We start from the raw sequence: 21524 nt of genomic DNA, 5'->3' as shown, positions 1-21524 counted from the left end.
AGAAGAAGAAGAAGAAGAAGAAGAAGAAGAAGAAGAAGAAGAAGAAGAAGAAGAAGAAGAAGAAGAAGAAGAAGAAGAAGAAGAAGAAGAAGAAGAAAAGAAATCTCAGGGCACCAGGAACACATGTAGTGCCCATGAATACATACAGGCAAACACTCATACACATGAAATGATCAGATTCCAATGGGATAGCTGGGATAAGAAAATAAAGTAACCTAAAAAAAATTCGTTTAGGTAAATAGAGAAGAGAACAAAGACACAAAACCGACGGGTAGGTCCGAACCACCAGGCCAACAATCCAAAAAGAGCAATGGAAACCACGACTCAAAAGAAAAACCTAAGTGGAAGCGAGGACAGAGGAAGTCATTTTTCCCAAGGACAAACATTTGCCTGAAATCACTTCTTCTCAGTAGGAAAGCTGTGAGACTTCCGTTCATCACAAAGGCCTGGGAAGGCAAGTGGGGGAGAATGTCAAAGATGGGACGACTGACTAGTTTCACAGTGTATCATGCCAGACAAAGTATTATGCTTTAAAATAATTTAAATGAGTAGAAAGTCTCTATTGTACACATTCAAATTAATCTTTACAGTATACACAACATAAGCATTCCACAACATACTTAAAGAAACAGTCAAACATTAAAAGGCAGGTAAAGTCATTAACCAAACCTGTGTAAAAGATTCATAGATGTATTTTAATATCCATTTTTATATTTATTATTTATTATTTTATCTATGTAAAAGCTCATAGATAATGGCATGAAAAATTAAAATGCATGGATGTCCAGAACTTCAAAAAGTTACAGTTTAGTTTTGGAGACATACATGGCTTATTTTTTTCTTCAGTTTTATATGTATGTGCATGTTGAACACTAATCACATTACAGGCAGACCATCACACACACTAGGTATTTACATGGTGCTAGCATATGAACTCAAGTCCTCTAGTGACAAAAACTTTACCCACTAAGTCATCTCTCCAGCCTAAACAAACATATTTAAAGAAAATTGAAGGCAGAATGTAAAGTGAGCACTGTGTGGGCTACTAACAGCAGACACAAATTATGTAGAAATGGAAGGTCCTAGAGCTTGGCACATTCTCAGGAAGTCCTTGAAGAAAGTAAAATGTGACCTGAAAAATCAGGTAACATTTGGCCAAGTGGTGACTACTGATGTGTAATTGACACAGTAGATCAAACAGGATTTCTTGATCAGAAGTAGTTAAACTAAGGCATTTATAGAGAAACTGAGCATAGGGTTTTGGATCTGATTGGGGCAGTGGGGTAGTCAGAATTTGGTTTCAATTTTTAAAAATGTGGCTTATTAAGCAGAAGAGAGATGAGATGATGTGGTGTCTGCAGTATGAACTGCCCACAGGAGCTCCAAATATACTCCATAGAGGATAGTTAATTCATCATAATAACCTCTCGTCAAGACAAAGGAAATGCAGCTTTTACTATTCCCAATTTTGTAGACAATTTGTACAAGGTCACTGAATTAAAAAAAAAAAAGGCAGAATCAAAACAACACAGCAGTGTAATGCTCACTGGCTCCCAAATACCAGACAAATTATAAGCTCTCATTTTCTCTGGCTCAAGAACTGGAAGTAGATGAACCTTTTGTATTCAAGCACCATATCTAGCCCTCCTTACCATTCAATTCACATGCCATATTCTGTCCAGCTCCTATTTACTTTCCCCAGGAGACCCCAACCTGTGGACCCTACATTTAAGTCTCCAAACTACAACAACTACACCTCTTTTTCCAGTATACCAGTTGGCTTAGGTTATTTGGTTCCAGCTATTATCATATTTAATGGCTCAGCTTCAACCACTTAACACAGAGGCCCTATGTTCAGAGCAATGCTTCCAATCTCTTGCTACCTCACACAGCAAATCTGAATGACCATTGAGAAGGAAAGGAGGAGAGAGTAATTCCACATACTAAAATCTGGTGCCACAAGAAATCCCTTCACTTCAGGTTCCCTGGTGACAGTTAATAAAGAATTTGCTCCAGCAAATAACTCCCTCTTTAGCCTGGCATATTTTCTCATCTTTTCATGCATCTTAACTTACAAGATCTTAACTTCTCATGTTTCCTACCCCTCCGAGGGCCTTTGCTTCTGCATATTCTCATTGATGTTATGAACCTCTCCCATCTTGATGGTTCTCCATCTTTTCTCTTAAAGTGCTGGGTTATACACTAGTCGCTTGGTAAACAACACATGAGTGGCTAAAGCTCCAATTTTACATCTCCAAACTATGTTGGACAGTTTTATGGTGTCATCCAATTGCTACCTAAAAATCCACACGTGGGAAGCAGAAGCCATTTGCATCTTGTCAGGTTTGGCTCTTTCGAGTAACATTCTAACTTCCTTCAGAGGTACTGTAGTTCTCACTTGCCCTTCTGTAACTAGCAAATTATTAAAGCAAGTGATAACCTTTTCCTTTATGGCACCTAGGGATATGGAAGGTAGCTTGTTAATCTCGGGTCCACTGCATAGCTATGACTGTCCTACTGAAGTAGCCTCTGGAGATGAGACTATCTTAAATTTTATACCTCTCCAGGACCTTCATTCATCCAATACAGAGTTTTCTCTTCCTATACAGGACTTTGTTTATTTCACACTGTTATACAGAAAGGTTCAATGGCTATTTCAAAGGTTAAAATCTTTCCCTAGCTTTCAAAAACCACCACTAGCATCTGGCCCACTCTAGTTTTCCAAAGCTATTACTTATTATTTCTCTCATGGGATACTTCACAATCCCTCAAATGATTTTATTCTGTTTTCAAAGACTGTGTATGTGCATGCATGCGTGTGTGTGTTTAAACAAGCAGGCAGGCCCTTGTCTGCATATGTAGGTACACCTTAGCTAAGGGAGTTTCTTTACTTAGAAATGCCTATCCCAAATCCTAACAATACTTTTGGATGACCTTCTTGAAGCCTTCTAGTCAGAAACTCTTTTGATACTTACTGAGGTAAGATCACAGACTTGATAGCCGTTTAAGCACAGATCATAGATTCCTATATTGGTCCTTCCTGGAAGCCGCTACTAAGTTCACTCCTTAACTAAAAAGTCTTCAACAAAGTGTTTATTAATACTAAAAATTCACTTCCACTGAGATCTCAAACAACCACTACTACGCTGTACCACTCTTTTCACAGGTATGTAAGAGCTAATTTTAGAATTCTTTAAGTAAGGAATGTTTCTTTACTACAAGACACAGTATAAAGTATAACAAACATAATAGCATTTTATATTCGGTTGAACATGTAACTTTATTCTCTTACCTAAACGTGATGAAAGACTGAAAATTTCTTTTACATATTTTTTTTAGAAACACTAACATAAGCTTTAAGGAAAATATCTTAAACTTTGAAATATAATTTTTAACTGACAACTTCAAAGTCAAAAACAGATTTTAAATCACTAAAGAGTAATTATTGGAGTGGAAAGAAACAGGTTTATTGGTTTATTACCTTTTTTAAGGTTGTACTCTAAATGTTGTTCAAGAGTAAAGCTTCTGGGGTGGAAAATTCCTTTAGTTATAAACATAAAATGTGCACAAATTAAATACGGAAAAATCGTGTCCCCGACTTTTAAAAATGTTCAGTACTACAGCATTGAGAAATAGCAACAATATAAATTTTGCGGAACTAATTTCACAAGAATGAGTTTGAATTGGACCAAATCCTGAGGTTTCTTCCCCCCCCCCACCCCCCAACTTGCTTTTACATTTTAAACTAGTGGCAACAGAAATTTCTTTGTTTGAAGGTTAGCAATGCTGAAGACTTAAGTGACAGAGCAGGTAGCTTGGCCTCTGCTCCACATCTCTGCTCAGAGGGAGAAAAAACATTGTGGAGAAAGTAATTTTGCTTTTTAATTTCTGGAAAAGTCATTTTTCCCATCAATCTTCATAACTCTCCAACATAAACAGTTAAGAATGTATGGGCCGGTCAATCACTTCACCCTGATTTGGGGAAATACTACACATTAATTTAAAGCACACATGGCTAATTCAAGTTTTCTTGCTACTTAAACAACCTAGAAGTTCCTTACTCCTAACTAACAAAACTCTAAGAGACTATTATGATCCCAGAATGTATTTCTATATTATAGTTTTTGGGAAAGAAGACAAAACTATTCTAGGCTAAAGGGTCATGCTGCAAGCTGTGAATGTGTTTTAGGTCCCTGTATAATTTCAAATATGGAAAAGCTGTCTTTTTTAAAATGTTACAGCAAGTGCTTAAGAACTACATCTAGAAATAACAATGAAAATTGGAGAATGTGACATTTCACTTAGATGGGAAGTGACGGAGCAATAATCAATAATCTTTGCTTGCTGAATTTGAGATGACTATCCTGTACATCTAAGGATTGACAAGTGAACAACTTGGGGAAGGCACACCACGCAAGGCAAAGTTGATCATTTCAAATATGTGATTCCCATTTCAACCCACCTTAATTAAGATCTAAAAATCCAAGAGATAGCCAGCTTCCACAATTAAACAAAGTAAGGGGCAATATGACAATGCTCAACAGTGAGCAGTTAGCAAGCCATCTCAATCCAATAAAGTCAGAACAAATTAAATAAAGACCAGGAACCACATAAATCAAATAAAGTCAAGCGAAATGGAATAAAGACCAGGAATCCTTTTCTCGTGAGCACACTGAGTAGCCCAGAATCCCACAAAGTTGATGAAGGGGAGACACCAGTGTGGCTGCATGCAGGCAGGCGCCTGTTCACAAGGGAGAGAGAAGCATGGAGCCTCTGAACAGCAGCCATATGTAAAGTGTTAGGTCTCCACATAATAGAAAGCTGTGCACGAAGGGAAACGTTCACATGTCGTTCCAAACCAGTTCCTATTGCAAACTACTACTTGTCCAGATACAAGCAAAGCTAGAACTCAAAGAACAGTGTGTGGGGCAGAGAATGAGAATGCATGAGGAAAAAAAAAGAGTTTGGGGCACTGGGAAAAGCTGAAATGGATTAATATCATAAAAAGCCCCACTCTTTCTATTTTACATTTCTTTCCCTCCTCTTCCTGAGTCTCAACCCAGACCTGCCCTTAAATGCAGGAGACATGTATGTCCTGTACAAATGACCCCCTTGAGGAGAAAGGATATTTTTTAAAGTACCTTTGTTATCATAAATAAAATGAGACCAATCCGTGCATGCACATGCGGCAGTAGACAGAGACTCCAATCCACAAAGTTTGGACTCCTAATAGAAGCATAAGCTATGCAGTTTTTTCTACATTTCAGAACTTGAAATAATTTGTTCGTTTGAGTTAGCATAGTTAGAAGATCATAAGGAACCCAGTTTCAGTGTTTTTAGCCTCTGACTTATTACTCATAAAGGGTTATTTAGATTAGCATGCGGGTACCCCAAATGTAAATGCTTTAAAAAGTTAAGAGTGGTTAAAAAAAACAAGATATGTAAAACGTTTGTTGACACAATTTTCTTTAACGAAACCATAATATAATGGGAGGAGAACAGTATAGACTTTGAGTAAAAAGTTGCCTCCCACACTTTTTTTTCCCCTTTGCACTGGACAAAAGCTTAAGTACGTGGACCAACCACCTAAGCAGACAGACAAGGAGAAAGGTGTGTGGAGTCATCACCTAGGCCCTCAGAACAGGATCCTGCATTCCTCGGAACACTGAGCTAGGTAGGGGAGCTAGACAGAAGTTTGCTTCTAAGTGGCACCAAAAGGGAAAAGAAGTCATCTTGCTCTTCTGTCTTTGCACACAGGAAGAACCAAATTCAACGCCACCACCACTCCTGGTCTCGCCCCACCCCAACCTCTGTGTGTGTACCCTGTGGGGGCACCTCTTGGGTGTTTTAGCCCACACATTCCAGGATGCCTCCGTTTCATCTAGGTTAAGTTCTGGGACTCCCCCACGCTGAGTCCTCAACTGTGCCTCGATTAACAAGCCTAACAAGTACAGGTGCCTAAGGTTCTGGCCTATTTTTATACGTGTACCCCCCCACCCACCCCCACCCCCGCCAACACCAACCAGCATTTACTGTAGCTCCCCAGTCGCCCCAGTGCAAAACACCTTCTAGCCCGGACGCCAGGAAACACCTCCAGCTTTACTTCGGGGTCACCTGGTGAGAGATCCGGCCCTGCCTTCAGGTTTGCCCAGTGGCTGCCCCTGGTCCCCGGTGCCTGGTGCCCAAAGCGGGGCTTCGGAGCAGTCACGTGGGCAGCACGGGAGGCCTGGGCTTCCTCACCTGCATCCCAGGCACTTGAACAGCCACCGGTGAGTGGGCCATGGGGGCGACTGCTACTTCGCGCTGCTTCTGCGGTGGTGGCGGTGGCGCCTTGGGCAGAGACTGGCTCCTCCTACGGGGGTAGCTCTGCAGCTCTTCCAGGCTACTCGATCGGGGCCTGGAAGGACGCAGAGAAGTGGAGTTAGTGGGCTGGTGGTGGCTTGCAGCCTCCAATCCCCCATTCCCCCCCCCCTTGCGGGGAGGTGAGCGGTTCGCGGCGCTGCCCTCTAGGACTCAGTTTACCTACCTCTCTGACGCTAGCCCGCCTGGGTTTTGGCTAGCTGCAGTGTTGCTCTTCTTCCTGGATGCAGGGCTGGACGTGTGGCGGTGGCTGGGACCTGGGCTCCAGTGATGCCGCTCTGCTGTGCCTCGCCGCTTTAGGAAGAGGAGGTGGAGGCACCCCAGCAACCCGCCCGAACGCTTAGACTGGGAGGCGGCTGGGGGCGGTTCCGCGATTGGCCCTGCCTCCACCCCGCTGCCGGGCGGTGTCAGGGGAGCTGAGGCTTCAGGCTGCAAAGGGGGTTGGCTAACATAGCCAGAGTTGGAGACGCACGGGGCTCTCGGGGGTTGCGGAGAGCAGCAGAAGGGCGGGATCGAAAAACCTGGAACCTGACCGGGCCTGGAGAAAGAACAGAAGAGTTTGCAGGAGTGGGGTAGGGGAGATGAGGGCAACCCGGATGAATGCGGCCACGTTGCAGACAGGCTTGTGAGGCTGGGGTGCTTGTAGCCTCCCAGAGGTCTGGAGTTGCAAAAGTTTTGCTTGGCTCCCCCACCTGGCCGAGGGTGGGGCCACCGAGCCAGACACCTGCTCCTTCGCGCCTAAGTTCCTTCCCTCTTGCAATTTTCAGCTTCCTTGCCCTTAGATATGCCTCAAGTCACTTTAAACTGAGTCTGTCCTTACCTTAGGCTATCAGTTGAGAAATGGCCTGGCTGAAGTTGCTCACAATTTCTGCGTGTATAAAAGAGAGGCAAATTGGAAAATGGATCATGTATTGGCAGAAAACTTAACAACGATAACAGAAGCAAGGAGCATGAGATTACATCTTTCGGAGTATAGATATTTGAATTTAGCATGCAGCAGAGTGACTTCTGCAACTCTCTGCCTTCTTCCAATTTAAGTTCACCTCCAGGAGTGAGGCAGACCCTTTCTGGAGGACCCAGTAACACAACAATGACAGTGATAATAGTAACAGTCACAGGAATCTCAGGGAAGCATCTATGTGAACCCACAGGCTAACTAAAGGTTACAGGACAAAATAACATGCAAGTGAGTGTGTAAAGTGAGAACTCACCTTGAAGTTTGTTAGAAGCCTGTGCAACCAATGCACACACAACAAATGCTATTCGTTATATATATATATATATATATATATATATATATATATAATTTTTTTCTCCAAGAATAGTAGCTGGTTATTATCAACATGATTATTAGTAGTAGATTTTGTTTTCGTTGTGCCAGAGACCCCAAAATTTACCCTCTGTATGTATTTTGCAATGTGTTATGGTGACAAGGGCTCACTTGGGTCACACTGCTTTCTCCCCATTGAGCAAATAGATCAAAAGGCTCAGCCAAGTAAATATTTGACTCAAATATTGCAATTAAAAAGCAATACATCTGAGAAGTCCAATCTGGGCCCCCTACCACTTAATACCTTCTATTATATGGTAGAAAGATATTAAATATGATATTGATTTTACCTTACTCATAGTGCTCCAAATCTTGGCGTTCATTCTATTCTACCCAATGGTAGGCCCTGATCTAATGTCTATTCTTCACCAGTTCAAGTCATTCTATACACTAACCTACCCAGAAACACACAGTGCTACTTAACTGTAACGTCCACGTCAAAAAAAAAAAAGTTTCCTTGTTTGTTTACTTCATTTGTTTGTTTGTATGAGACATGGTTGGGCTATGTAGCCTTGCCTAGACTGGAACTCATTATGTAGAAAAGGGTGGCCTCAAACTCACAGAGATCTGCCTCCCTTTGCCTTCTGGGCATTGGGATTGAAGGCATGTGCCATCATGTTGGACTCAAAGGATTTTTTTTGGAACTGAAGATTTTGAACCTGTAAGTCTAGGGTGAGGCGGATAGTGATTCTAAGATTTTTTTTTTTTTTTAGTTAGTAGGATGTAAATTACACTCCATCATTAAAGACCCACCTAAAGTAGGGCCACTGAACATTCTCAGACCCACCATCCAATGTACATAGCTGCCCTGTGCTCAGTTTCAAAATTGGACTGTGTGTATGTGAAAATACTTACAGGTCACTCTGTCTGTATTTTGGCCTTTGTATGCCATGTATTTGCCCACTAACCTTAGGAGGTGCTTAAAGCCAGAGATCCAGCATCTCTTCTATGGGAATTATTCATGAAGAATGATATCATTTTAAGAGCAATGTTTGTTCTTAGGGTTATTTCCAGAGTCTAGAATGTTCTGTGGCACAGAGTAGGTGATATTTAGTATATGTTGGGAATATTACATTTTATTGTATTATTGTCAGGCTAGACTCAAAGGCACTGCTCTTGGTTAACCTTCACCATGGCCCCTTATTTATGTTATTCAATTCATTTTTGACCTGCTGGGTTCTTCCCAATTTTAATTTCATAACTACCTAAGAGAATGCTTTGTGATTTTAGTAAACAAATGAACTCTAAACATAGCGAAGAAATGACTTTGCTGACTTCAGGCTGGCCTAGAGTGATGTAGTAGTTGAGATCTACACTGAGACAGTTTCTGGAGGGCACTGAGGAGTATTTTATTTTATTTTAAGTATGCTGACCTTGGCTAAGCCCTTTGTTGTCTTTTGCTATTATCAATAAAGAATATTTGGAGATTTCCTTGGGATTCCTTAAGTTTCTGCTTATGTTTTTTGAGATTACACATGTGCTATATGTGAACATGTGCATAAAAACTTTGTGAAAGTGTACATGTTGGAAAACAATCCAAAAACCATGAGTACCAGGACCTCCCCCCCCCCCGCACCTACCCACACGTACACACAGCACTACTGCACTATTTCTTATGGTTTTAATTAAAGTAAAATGGCAAATTAAAGAATTATATAGTATGCTTTTGATATCACACATCTACATGCATGAACATGTGCACGTGTGTGTGTGCACATGCACATATATACACACACATGAGTGACTGTTTTACTTCAAGGTATCTGTGCAGAGTCTAATAATACAGGCTGAGTGTCTCATATCTGAATGCTTGAGGGAAGTGTTTCAGAGTTTTTCAAATATGGAGCCATTGATACAAACTCTTAACAGTTGACAACCTGAACACGAAAATCTAAAAGTTTTGAACATCAGGTTGATATTCAAAAACTTTCAGACTTCAGAGCATTTGGGATTTCAGATTAGGGAAACTCAGCCTGTATAGTACAATATATTACCACAGGTAATTATGAGTGTTTAGCAACTAGATAAATGAAGACTAAATGAAGAGTTAATGAAGCAAATGAATTCCATGTTAGTATCCACGAACTCTCCAAATAAAAAAGAAATTAAATTGAACATCTATATGCACCTGTGAGATGGCTCAATGAGTAAAATGGCTTGCCAACAAGCCTCGGTTCAATCCCTAGCACCTATCTGGTGAAAGGAGAAAATAAACTGTCTCCATATGCATGGTATGATGCCATACCATGTGCAGGCCCACAATATGCATACACACAGAGATGCACGGATAGACAGACAGACAGACAGACAGACAGACAGACAGACAGACAGATAGATAGATAAAACATTCATGGATTGGATTTCCTGATACTTTCTGATATTATACTTTCAATTATTAAATATTGAACTTTATCCACATTTAAAGTATTTAGCGAGCTCACTAATTCATAGCAAATATGTAGCTCTTCACCTAGAAGTATTTTGTATCTCCAATACACCATATTTGGGTATAATAAATAGCGAGGGAATTGCTACTGCTCTGTAGTTGGTAGAGGTGAGGGATACCCACAACATTTCCCCACAACAAAGAATTATCTGTTTCAAAATGTCAGTGGTGCCAAAGTTTGAGAAACGATCTATGATAGAAGCACTACTAATCAGGGTTCTTTTGGCATATTTAGTCCAATGTGTTACCTTTAATAAAAATATAAGGTCATGGCAAGTTGGTCCTATAAACAAATCAATATTATTATGTTATTTACAATATTATTATTAAGTACAATGGTACCATAAACCACCATTTCCCAAACAGTGAATATAATGGCAAGGAAAACAACTGTTACCAACCCCACTCCCCTCACACAAGACTTGCATATTTTAGTTCAGTGTGATATCAAACAGAAATATTTATGAACAGTATTGGTTTGCTTAAGGCATAGATGCTAAGTGTGTTCTAATGTGCCAAGCATAACCTAAGAGCTTTCAAATACAATAATTTATCAAGACAAATGGGAGCCTTAGGTCCCCAAAATTTAAAGAAAGGGGCTCATGTTATGAACTTTCACATTTTAAGCCTAATGTCTCTGTTGAAATATATATCATGTGCAAAGTGTAATAATGGTAAAGTGATGTACTTCTCAGGATTTTATTCAATTGGTAGAATATATGAAACCCAAGCAAACCTGGGTTATGCTTGAAGCTTGCCATCTGGTGAGGAATATTTGGATTCGTGCTATAAGGAACTGAAAGGATACTTGGAAGTAAAACATTCAAAGATCTTTTCATTTTGTTGTTCTTATTGTTCTTTGTTTATTTGCTATTTAGTAAAAGAATGTTTGATATCTCCTACCGTCTCTGCTTTCTATGGCTATCATATTGGAAATGCATGCTACAATAGCTCTAACCTTTGTACCAACCAATATCCCGCAAATAAATAAATAAATAAATAAATAAAATAAATTCTTAGTCAGAGAAGGTTAAACCTATGTAATTTCTGATTTCTCCAGAAGAATCTTCTACCTTTTCGGTATTACAGTCACCATAATATCATTTGTAATAGAAACCAAAGGATGTAAGACTCTCCATAGCAGAATCTTGTCAGTAGCCTGACTTCTGTTACTTCCTGATGCTACGGAGGGGAGGGGACTACAGCAACAGATGAAGTGGGTGGAAGCAGATGCTGGTAAAGCCGCTTCCGGCTCATAGCTTTCTTTATATGTGCACTGACACTCTTTGAAACGCTTTCACTCAGGCACTGAAAGAAGCCAGCTCATTGCCTGCGTCAATTAGTTCCAGAGCTGAGAGGGAGCAATGTGGTCTGGACCACTTCATGCATGTATGCTTGAATCCTAAGGTAGAATGGCTCCTTCCTTGGTTCCAGTTTGGCTACCCCTCCCTCTTAGGTGACAGACTCATGCTGTAGAGCAGTAGATGCCTGTACAGGAGCCCTCACAGCTCTCCTTGTGCCAACAGAAACACTGGTTGCTCCATGGGTCACTCCATAATGACAGTTTTGTCTTGCCACAAGGGTAGTGGAGAGACTTCTGTGGAAGAGCATTGAAAGGCATTTCTTGAGAGAATTAATTGGGGGAAACTGAGGTCTTTGTAATAAGATCGGGTAGCCTCTCTGCTTCTGAGGTTGCAGACTTTAGTCACAGGAAAGCCTTTTCATGTGTCACCATGAAGTGATGTTCAACTGCCATTCTGGGTGATATTTTCCCTTCTGGGTTGATTTTTTTAAAAGTATACTGAATTGGCTACTTGTTCTTTAATTTATAGGCTCCTCATGAGAACAGTTCTAGTCAAAGGTGGCAGTTAAAAACAGACAAAAAAAACCTGGCAGTTGAGACCAAATAGGAAGTGACTATGCCATCAGCTCACACTGAGGAAAAGGAAGTTGTTGCCAGGACCTCTAAGAAAGGCAGTTGTGTAAAATTACCAACCTTCAACTGGCTTAGCTGAGTTCTATCACACTGTGGTAGAAAAAACTTTCATGGTTTTGTTACAGCTATACTTAAGAGATCGTGAAAAGCGTACAGGAATGACAGGCACTCGTTGCAGGGCTGTTATCAGAGATACTGAGAAGTATCTGAGGGACAGAAACTCAACACTGAAAACAACGAAATCTCCTATTCTACAACATTTTCCCCAAGTCCACTTGGATTTTTTAAGTCCATGTGCTATGTGATGACACTGCCACGAGAATCCTATTAATTATTAAGATGGAGTTGTTACTAAGAAGCAGATGACTTATATTTATACTTTCACTTTGGCTCGAGATTCTGCCCAAGTTCCCACAACTTTGCCTGTTTTCTTCACTTTGATCTTCTGATGTATTGCTTGAACACCAAGCCAGGGGCTGCACTAAACACTGAGAATACTAAGACATGTAAGAAGTTTGCTTTCTCCCAGGGGAATTCCATGAACAGGCACATTCAAAGGGAGAATTGATTTTAATAGCAGTCCATTTCAAAATACTATAATCTAGACAAAGTTCTACAGACCTGTGACATTATCATTTGGGGGACTGAGGCAGAAGGATCAGCACACATTTTAGGCCAGTGTGGACCACAGAGTGAGAATCTCTGTCTTAGTGGAAATAAAACAAAATGAATGGAGCAACGGGTCAAAGAGGAACTGATTTTACCTTCTAAGTCCTGGAAAGACAGAGGAAACACTTGAGGTAAGTTTTGAAAAATGACTGGAAAGTAAGGAGAGGACCGAGAAGCAAGAGGAGAGCAAAGAAGGCATTGCAGACAGAAGGAAAGGAGTGAATAAACACATAAAAGCATGCACACTCCCTTATCACCTAGGCAACGGAGACTATGCTATCCATTAATACAGTTTGTGAATTTACAAGTCTCACATAGAGAACAAAACATCTTTTTTGAGGTTCTGTTAATATGTACTCTGTTAAGAACAACTATCTTAGAGAAATGACACACTATCCTTGTGGTCTAGCTGTGGATTTACTTTTGGACAGGCAGAAATAGAGTCCATGAGGTATCCCAACATTAGGGCTGGGATAAGTTAGGGGCAGACTGCGGGCTCCATATGCCTTTCTGCAGAGTTTAGACTTGATCCAATAGGCTCTTAGAAGATCTGAAGTATTTTAGGGGAGAGAGGGATTTAAGCCAGATTTTAAAAAAAGGGCAAGAAAAGAAAACTCTTTGCACATAAAGGGCAGATTGGATATGGAAGAAAGTTAAAGCAGAGGAACCTATTAAGAGACCATTAAGTGGTCAACCTTAAATGCATAGAGAGGGCATGAACCAAATTAATGGCTAAAAGAATAAAGAGGAGGGGATAGATTCCAGAAACAATTTGAAGGTGAAATAAGCTGCATTTAATCGATTTGACATAGACATTACCAGGAGAAGAGAAGTAAGATGCCATCTACATAGAACTTAAGGGACTGGGTAAGTGACACCTGAAAATATTAAAGGTGCACCAATATTAGAGAAAAGATAAAGGGATCCACAATTTGAGGTGCTTGTGGTAAGATCCGGAGAGCTACTGAAAATACCAAGAAATCAAATTGCAAATATAGGTTTGACAATTGCAGAGATAAATCTTGTATAACCCCATGGCAAAGTGTCAATAAAAGGCATAAAAAATAGAAACCAAATTCACTTCCCATTTAGAAACCCATTTCTTAAAGAATTGGTTTATGCTTGGGAACAGTCAAAAGCTGTCTGTGCCTACTGCCATCGTATCTGTACATCATCATAGCTGTAGAAAGCACTATTTTCTTTAAAGTAGAAATCATTAAAAATCATATGTATAAGGAACTGTTACTAAATGTTTTTGCCATGTGCTTGCATACATAAATTGACTTTGACTGTGTGGTATTGACAATAAAGAAACGAGGGGAGTGAAAGAGAAATGATGTAAAGAAGTCTAAATGCTGTGTTGCTAGGATTTCTGGAATGGTTTTCTTGTATGCACCTGTAAAATAGATTATTGTACACCAGAACAGTTTGTATTATATTTCCCCTCCTACACGCAAAAGAAAATGAGGTGGGAGATGACATGTGTGCCTGGTTTCATGAAGCCAAGTTAGTGTCTTCCACAATGGAAAGAAAAACAGGAACAATTTTTAGCAATAAAAGCCCAGATTACTGGTAAAATCATGATGTTTCCTTGCTGTGAAAGTGTGCAGTAACTTGTTAGTGTTGCTACAATATCTTCAGAGTCATTCATCGTCTTCTGACTCTTTCATACTTTTCGTGCTACTGACTTTACATGAGACTTCACACATCCCCGTGGTTTACAATATGGGAAGGTAAGCATTCAGATGGCTGGCTGCCAGCTTGAAATTAACAGAGATAAATCATGCTTCCCGTATAAATTGTGAAAATAGTGGTAGACATTTACAAAATGAGATCATGAAAGCAGATACAAATAGACTGTGTTTTAAATGTTTTGTATACCACATTTTATTATGTGTTTGGGCTTTCTCTCCATGTTATAAGAAACTCAAGCATACCAGCTCTTAAATTTAACGTTTCTTTTGCATTTGACAATGCAAATATAGAGAAATAGATGCTTATAAAGGATGGATATAGTTGGGGAAGTATATGGATTTTTAAAAGAAAAAATTTCTAGTCTGTAAAAGCATAAAAGATTATTGCTGTATGGAAAGGTCATTTATATGGACCAATAGCAGAAGAAACTGTTCCTGGATTGTAAAAGGCCAGGTTTCAGAATATATTTCCCAGCAAAATGTAAGCCATCCAAAGTGAGTGTGCATAACCAAATGTTACATGCTCAATCATTTGCTTTGGGTCTGCACATAGCCAGTGAGATGTAGAGTAATTCTTTCACTGTCCATAAAGCAGAACCCAAGCCAAGCTTGAATTAATGTAACCAGAGGAATTGATTATAATGGATGCTACTGCTGCACTGACTACTATGCATCAGACAGGACTACAGTTTATATACAACCCAGCTTAATCCTGATCAGGACCATGAATTAGTCACTGCTAGTAATTCACAATTCCCAGTTTACAGATGAAGAAAGTTGAGGACAAGTAGATTAAGTAATGTATCTAAGACAAATGTAGAATGCCAATTCAATTTGAATTTTGCATCAGTGATACATAATTCTGAATGAACCAGAGTTATACTGAAAAATTATCATTTAACTGAAACTCAAATATATTCTTTTTAATTTTTTCCTTTATTTATTATTATTATTATTTTCTTTATTTACATTACAAATGCTATTCTGAAAGTTCCCTATAGCCTCCCCCTGCCCCTGCTCCCCTACCCACCCACTCCCACTTCTTGGCCCTGGCCTTCCCCTGTACTGGGTCATATAAAGTTTGCAAGACCAAGGGGCCTCTCTTCCCAATGATGGCCAATTAGGCCATCTTATGCTATATATGCAGGTAGAGACACGAGTTCAGGGGGTACTGGTTAGTTCATATTATTGTTCTACCTACAGGGTTGCATCCCCCTTCAGCTCCTTGGGTACTTTCTCTAGCTCCTCCACTGGGGGCCCTGTGTTTCATCCAATAGCTGACTGTGAGCATCCACTTCTGTGTTTGCCAGGCACCAGCATAGCCTCATAAGAGACCACTATATCAGGGTCCCTTCAGCAGAATCTTGCTGGCATGTGCATTAGTATCTGGGTTTGGTGGCTGATGATGGGATGGATTTCCGGATGATTTGCAACAATCAGACAATGTTATAAACCATGGTCAAATAGTTATTAAGAGGTAAAGTGAGAATTGGAGCCAAGGAGTAAGGCATCGGAATTTAGGCTTTCTCCCACTACAATCATAGAGGGAAGAGTGCCTTATTGCCTATATCTGGAGTGCAGAAAACAATTGTTACTAGTAGATAAGACTCTAAGGATCATGGGTTTAAAATAACTTTGACTTCATTAGAATTTATTTTAATTATTCTATTATCTACTAATAATGTTATAGTGTGAATTTTTGTTTCTAAAGTGATAAGGCTTAAAATATTTTAACTTTTGCTTTCCTTTTGTTTTCTCTGACAGAGAAATTGAAAGAGGAAGTGTGATTCACCTTCATGATCCACTGTAATGAATAGAATTAGCTGATTAGTACTTTTGTTTGAAGCACCTTGTACTTCTAACACAAAGTAGCTTTGTGCTATCTATAAAATGTACTATACCATGTTCCTTTCTTCTGATATTCCTACTCTAAAATGGACACCATCACTCACTTGGTGAAAGGTGGCACAATTTAACAAGGGAGAGGGGGAGAAGACCATCCTTGGACAACCCGATAGACCATACTAGCTGTTTGAAATTAATATCTAGCTGGGTGTGGTGGCGCATGTCTTTAATCCCAGCACTCGGGAGGCAGAGGCAGGCGGATTTCTGAGTTCGAGGCCAGCCTGGTCTACAAAGTGAGTTCCAGGACAGCCAGGGCTATACAGAGAAACCTTGCCTCGAAAAAAAAAAAAACAAATAATAATAATATTGATAATAATAATAATATCTAAGCCCTGTTTTCTTGTGCAATATGAAGATGATTAATAGATACATTAAAGGAAGGTAAATGGGATAACTAACATGATCTGCTGTAACATATCTGATAGAGGGTAGAAAATCCACAAAAATAGTATTTCTTCTTTTCTGTCCATTTGTTCCTTCTCCTGAGACTCTACTACTCTTAGCTAGCACACAGGAGTCTTTGTGAGGCTGATCTTTATTTACCAAGGTTTGCATGACTCAGAATCACATAAAAATCAAGGGTCAAATTAAACTAAGTGAATTTGACATTGTCTGGTGTGAATTCGTATTATGCTGAGGGTAGAGAAGACACTACAATGCATTTTCTGCTCTTAGGAACAGGTTAGGGTTTTCAGTAGTTTCCATAGAGAATATTCTTAGAGTTGCAGTTTAGGGCTTTCATAGTATATTTTCTTTTAATGGACAGCAAGGAAGATGGTAATGTCAGGGAACTGAAGACATTATAGTATTGCCCCTTTTCATTTTGTTTCACTTTGACAAGTGATGATAAGTGATAAGGGATTATGCAGAAGTAGAGTTAGTAAGAGCCAGGGGGGAAAGGGTTATCACAAGGACTAGACACTGAATAGCTGCTGCAAAGAAATGAATCAATTCTGACAGGAGGTATATATGATACTAGCTTAGAACAAAGGGTCTCGAACCAGACTACTAAGGCCAAATCTTAGTTTAGTCTACATGTGCATATGTGGTCTTCAGCAAAGTACGTTTTTTAACCTGTAGCAGTTTCATCATTTTTCAAAAGAAAAAAAGAAAGAAAGAGAGAGAGAGAGAGAGAGAGAGAGAGAGAGAGAGAGAGAGAGAGAAAGTAAATAAAGGTATTCAAAACTGATTTAAAGTTACAAATGAAGAATTTTTTTTCTTTAAACATCCATTAAACTATGCTATGTCTACTGCACACATCTGAAGGGTTCAATAGTTCAGTGAATTTTCACACTGTCATTTAATCCATGAATGTTTCACTAATCTCAACAGAAAGCATTATACCTGTACCCAGATGCTATCTCTATTGGGACACTGTCACCTTAGCCCAAAGTTGGCCTCTTCTTTGTCTTCAGAGTTTGTAAATCTGCACTTGAGTTTTTCTACAATAAAAGGCTGAGAACAGAGTCTGGTGCATGGTGAATACTTAATAGTGTTGGCAGCTGGATTTTCACAACAAGAAGAAAATTCGTAAAGTTCAGAGATCAAATATATGCAAAGAATAATAAAACAAAAGGAAATGTTTAAGGTGAAAGCAATGTATATGACAAGTTAAATGCAGGAAGCCAATCTGGAAAGCTGGAGTTTTCAAACTTCCTTGCATAAATAATATCTACTCTGTATTTCGTGAGGAAAACACACCCATTGTAACTGACGATACAGTTCAGCATGATCCAGTTAAAAACTTTTCTGAAACTGTTGACTGACTAATAGATGAAAAGTAAGCTTAGCAAATGCCTCAGTTTCCTTACTGTACATGAAATGGATTTCGGATGTCTTGACTGTGACTGGCAGCACTGACTTTCTCTTAAATGTATTTTTCACTTTTGAGATGTTTCACATATGGTTAACATTTAGCATTATTGCTAGCCCTTCCCTTCCTCCCGCCAACTCCTTCCATGCCCCTCCACTACCTCTCTGATACACAGCCTCTTCCTCAATTATTATTGTTAAACATACACATACCCCCAGTTGTGCCCACTTGGTGATGTTCCAGTGACTGTGTGTTTAGGGATGTCCCTTGTGTTTGGATAATCTATGATGGAATCGATCCCAGGAGTAGACTTTTTCCTACTTGCAGCAGTCATCGATTGTCTTTAGCTCTTCATCTAAAGATGGGGCCTTGTGACATGTAAGGATGTCAACTGGTGTCCCCTGTGCATGTCTTGTTTAGGCTATAAGATTAGTGAGATTTCACGTGCCAGCAGCGACATTTAATGGTTCTATGGAAATATGTCTTTTTCATATTAAATAATTAATAATTAATTTTGTGTGTTCATGCATGCTCACTAGTGTATTTGTGTGTTTGCATATGTCAGCATTCATGTGAAAGTCAAAGGACTACTTACAGATACTGGTTCTCTCTTTCCACCATTTGGGTCGGGGGGCTCAATCTCAGGTCAGTAGGCTTAGCAGCATCCGTCTTTCTCCTCTGAGCAAGCTTGCTGACCCCTGAAAACATTTCTCTAAAAACAAAAAGCAGAATCTGAAAAGTGAATTATTTTATAGCTGACCAATAAATCTAGAGTCATAGTTAAAGATGACTTTTTCTAAAAGGAGAGCATTTTGTGAGGAGAAATCATGTCAGACAAATCTATCAGTGCTCCTTGAGAAAGCAAGTACATGGGGTATAGGAGAAGCTAAGGGACAGAATTGATAAAGAGTTTTTTTAAAGCCCTGGACAAGATTCCATTTTGTTAAATTTTTGTTATTTGTAAATGAGTCCCTGTAGGATTTGAAGGAAGGGATAGGGAAACATGGGTGCTTCTCGGGCTAAGGGCATGTGAGAGTTGAAGATTTTCTCAAGCCCATGTTTCCTCAGTATTATAAATGGGGTAAAGTGCAGTATGCACAGTGGTATTTCTGTGTTTCTACACTCACCTCTTCTTAGCAATGAAATATCAAGCTGATGTAGGGAAAAACAACAAAACAATGTCTCAAAGTAGGGGCAGTGGGAAAAATGTTATCTCAGTTTGATAAAACGCTGTTTGAGTAAGGGCTTCTGTGTGCAGGCAGAATGACCTTGAACATGTGTCCTTCTTGCACATTATCCCCTGGCTAGAGTTACAGATGTGCAACCCATACTCGACTAAGGCAAAGCATTTACAAAAGAAAAACCCACACAATAGCAATAACAGCATGTATTGTTATCTAGGAATCTAGAGAGTAATCTAGGAATTGAAAGCTCTTTCTGGACTGATTTCAGATCACTAGGCTGTTTTGGCCAGAAAGCTCAAGAAAACTTTGTGCAATGATAGAAAATAAGCTAGAAAAAAATTGCATGTTATCTAATTTTTGAAAAAAAATTTAAAATTTTGTTGCAGCCATATCTGGAACACGATGTTTGGTTCAAGGAGTTACAAATCAAGAGAAAGGCGAACTGCTGTGAGAAGTGCTGAGCAGATGGATAGTGGGAAGGAATGGTGGACCAAGAAGAAGACACAGAGACACAATCAAAGGATTGCTATTCATTAACCACAAAAGCTAGAACTAACAGAGATGCCAAAGTTAATGTGGATGCTAGAACCACTAATGGCCGTCACATATTTAGGACACATGCCTTGTGCTCCACATGTCTAACTCAGTACAGTACAAGCACTGGATCATTCAGTATCTATTTATTTTATAAAGTAGAGTCCACAGCTTACTTCATTATAAAGGTGGCATGAAGGATGTGGACAGAGTAAATAATGATCAAAGCTATTTACAGGCAAGAGCTCAGCACAGACCTTTAAACTACGAAGAGTCAAATCCAAGACAAACTAAAGGAAGTTAGACTTGAAATGTATGTATGTACATATGTATGTATGTATGTATGTATGGATGGATGGATGGATGGATGTGTGGATGAATGGATGGATGGATGTGTGGATGGATGGATGGATGCAATGGGCAGTAAAAGCTGTGGGGCTCACCACATCCCCTGACAGTACAAATTGTATAGATTGCAACTCAAGAAGGATTTAGACTACCTTTTAAAAGGCAAAATGCAGGACATATTAATAAGAGGACCTTGTAAATTGTTATCAACATGAGAGAGTGTCACAGAGGATGACAGCCTACTCCTCATATCAATATATGACTCCGTTCTGCTTAAAACTTTTGGACTGGATGAATCCAAATTCTGGTCATGTGTGGCATTTACAATGGAAGCGGTGCAAGAGCACACTAATTCCTTGTAACTACATTAGGCTGATTGCAATTTATATTAAGCACACGGACTCCTATTTAAAAACAAAGCTCTATACCCTGGAGAAATGGGATCATTTGGAAAGATGACCTGCTCAAGAGTTCCAAAAGAGACTTGTCCCAAAGAAAGGAAATGGAGAATTCTCTCCCCCCCACACCCCTCTTTTAGCACCTATCATCTAAGTCAACAGTTATTTGGAGGTTTTGTGACTATATATATATATATATATATATATATATATATATATATATATTATATATCCATTTAAAAGCAAATTCATTTAATTAAAGAAACATCAGGAAATAAGCTAACAAAAAGGTCTCTCCAATCAAAACTTACATACTGGCTTCTCTGGTGCACCAGCCCTCAGGAAACTCTGTGAGACAGCAGATCTGTCTACTCTCAACCTCGCTCGCGGTCCTCAGCTCTGTTGCCCTGGCGTTGCTGGTTTGAACTAAATGTCCAGCATCCTACCTTGAAGGTTAAGGCCTCTATCCTAATTGAAACACTGTATATGCTCTGCGAGAACAAAGACAAGAAGAAAAGATTAAGAGTGACCACCAAGTTGACAACAAGCTACTCTTATCAATGGGCAGGAAATACAAAAAGAAACAAGTAGGAGAGCTGAGAAGCAACTGAAGCTGAAGAAACACTTGAAGAAGAAGTCATTTGTCTAGAAGGAAATTTGTGCTTAAATATTTTAAAACTGCTTTTTAAAAGGATGGGAACCAAATGTAGTTTTAAATGTTATTATACATAGCTGGGACAAAGCCCCACTCCCAGAAAAACAATGAAGCTAACCAGTAGATCCTCTTCTTCTTCTTCTTCTTCTTCTTCTTCTTCTTCTTCTTCTTCTTCTTCTTCTTCTTCTTCTTCTTCTTCTTCTTCTTCTTCTTCTTCTTCCCCTCATAGAAGCAGGGAGAGAGGGAATGGGA

The 21524-nt window shown here is 39.5% G+C and overlaps 1 protein-coding gene across 1 annotated transcript in view; it reads right to left on the bottom strand.

Annotated features, from left to right (window-relative positions):
- Stk26 (serine/threonine kinase 26) overlaps positions 1-7014 on the bottom strand; it is a 53888-nt gene extending 46874 nt beyond the window's left edge. The window contains exons 1-2 of the mRNA XM_021187271.1: positions 6527-7014; positions 6241-6397 (exon numbers count right to left, since the gene is read on the bottom strand). Of these exons, the coding sequence (XP_021042930.1) occupies positions 6241-6282 (42 nt within the window). The 5' untranslated portion in view covers positions 6283-6397; positions 6527-7014. The remainder of the gene's footprint in view (positions 1-6240; positions 6398-6526) is intronic.
- Positions 7015-21524: the final 14510 nt, after the last annotated feature.

Source organism: Mus pahari, chromosome X (genome assembly GCF_900095145.1).
Source record: "Mus pahari chromosome X, PAHARI_EIJ_v1.1, whole genome shotgun sequence".
NCBI lineage: Eukaryota > Metazoa > Chordata > Mammalia > Rodentia > Muridae > Mus > Mus pahari.
The sequence above is the reverse complement of the archived record's forward strand: the minus strand, read 5'-3'. Positions and strand labels throughout refer to the sequence as shown.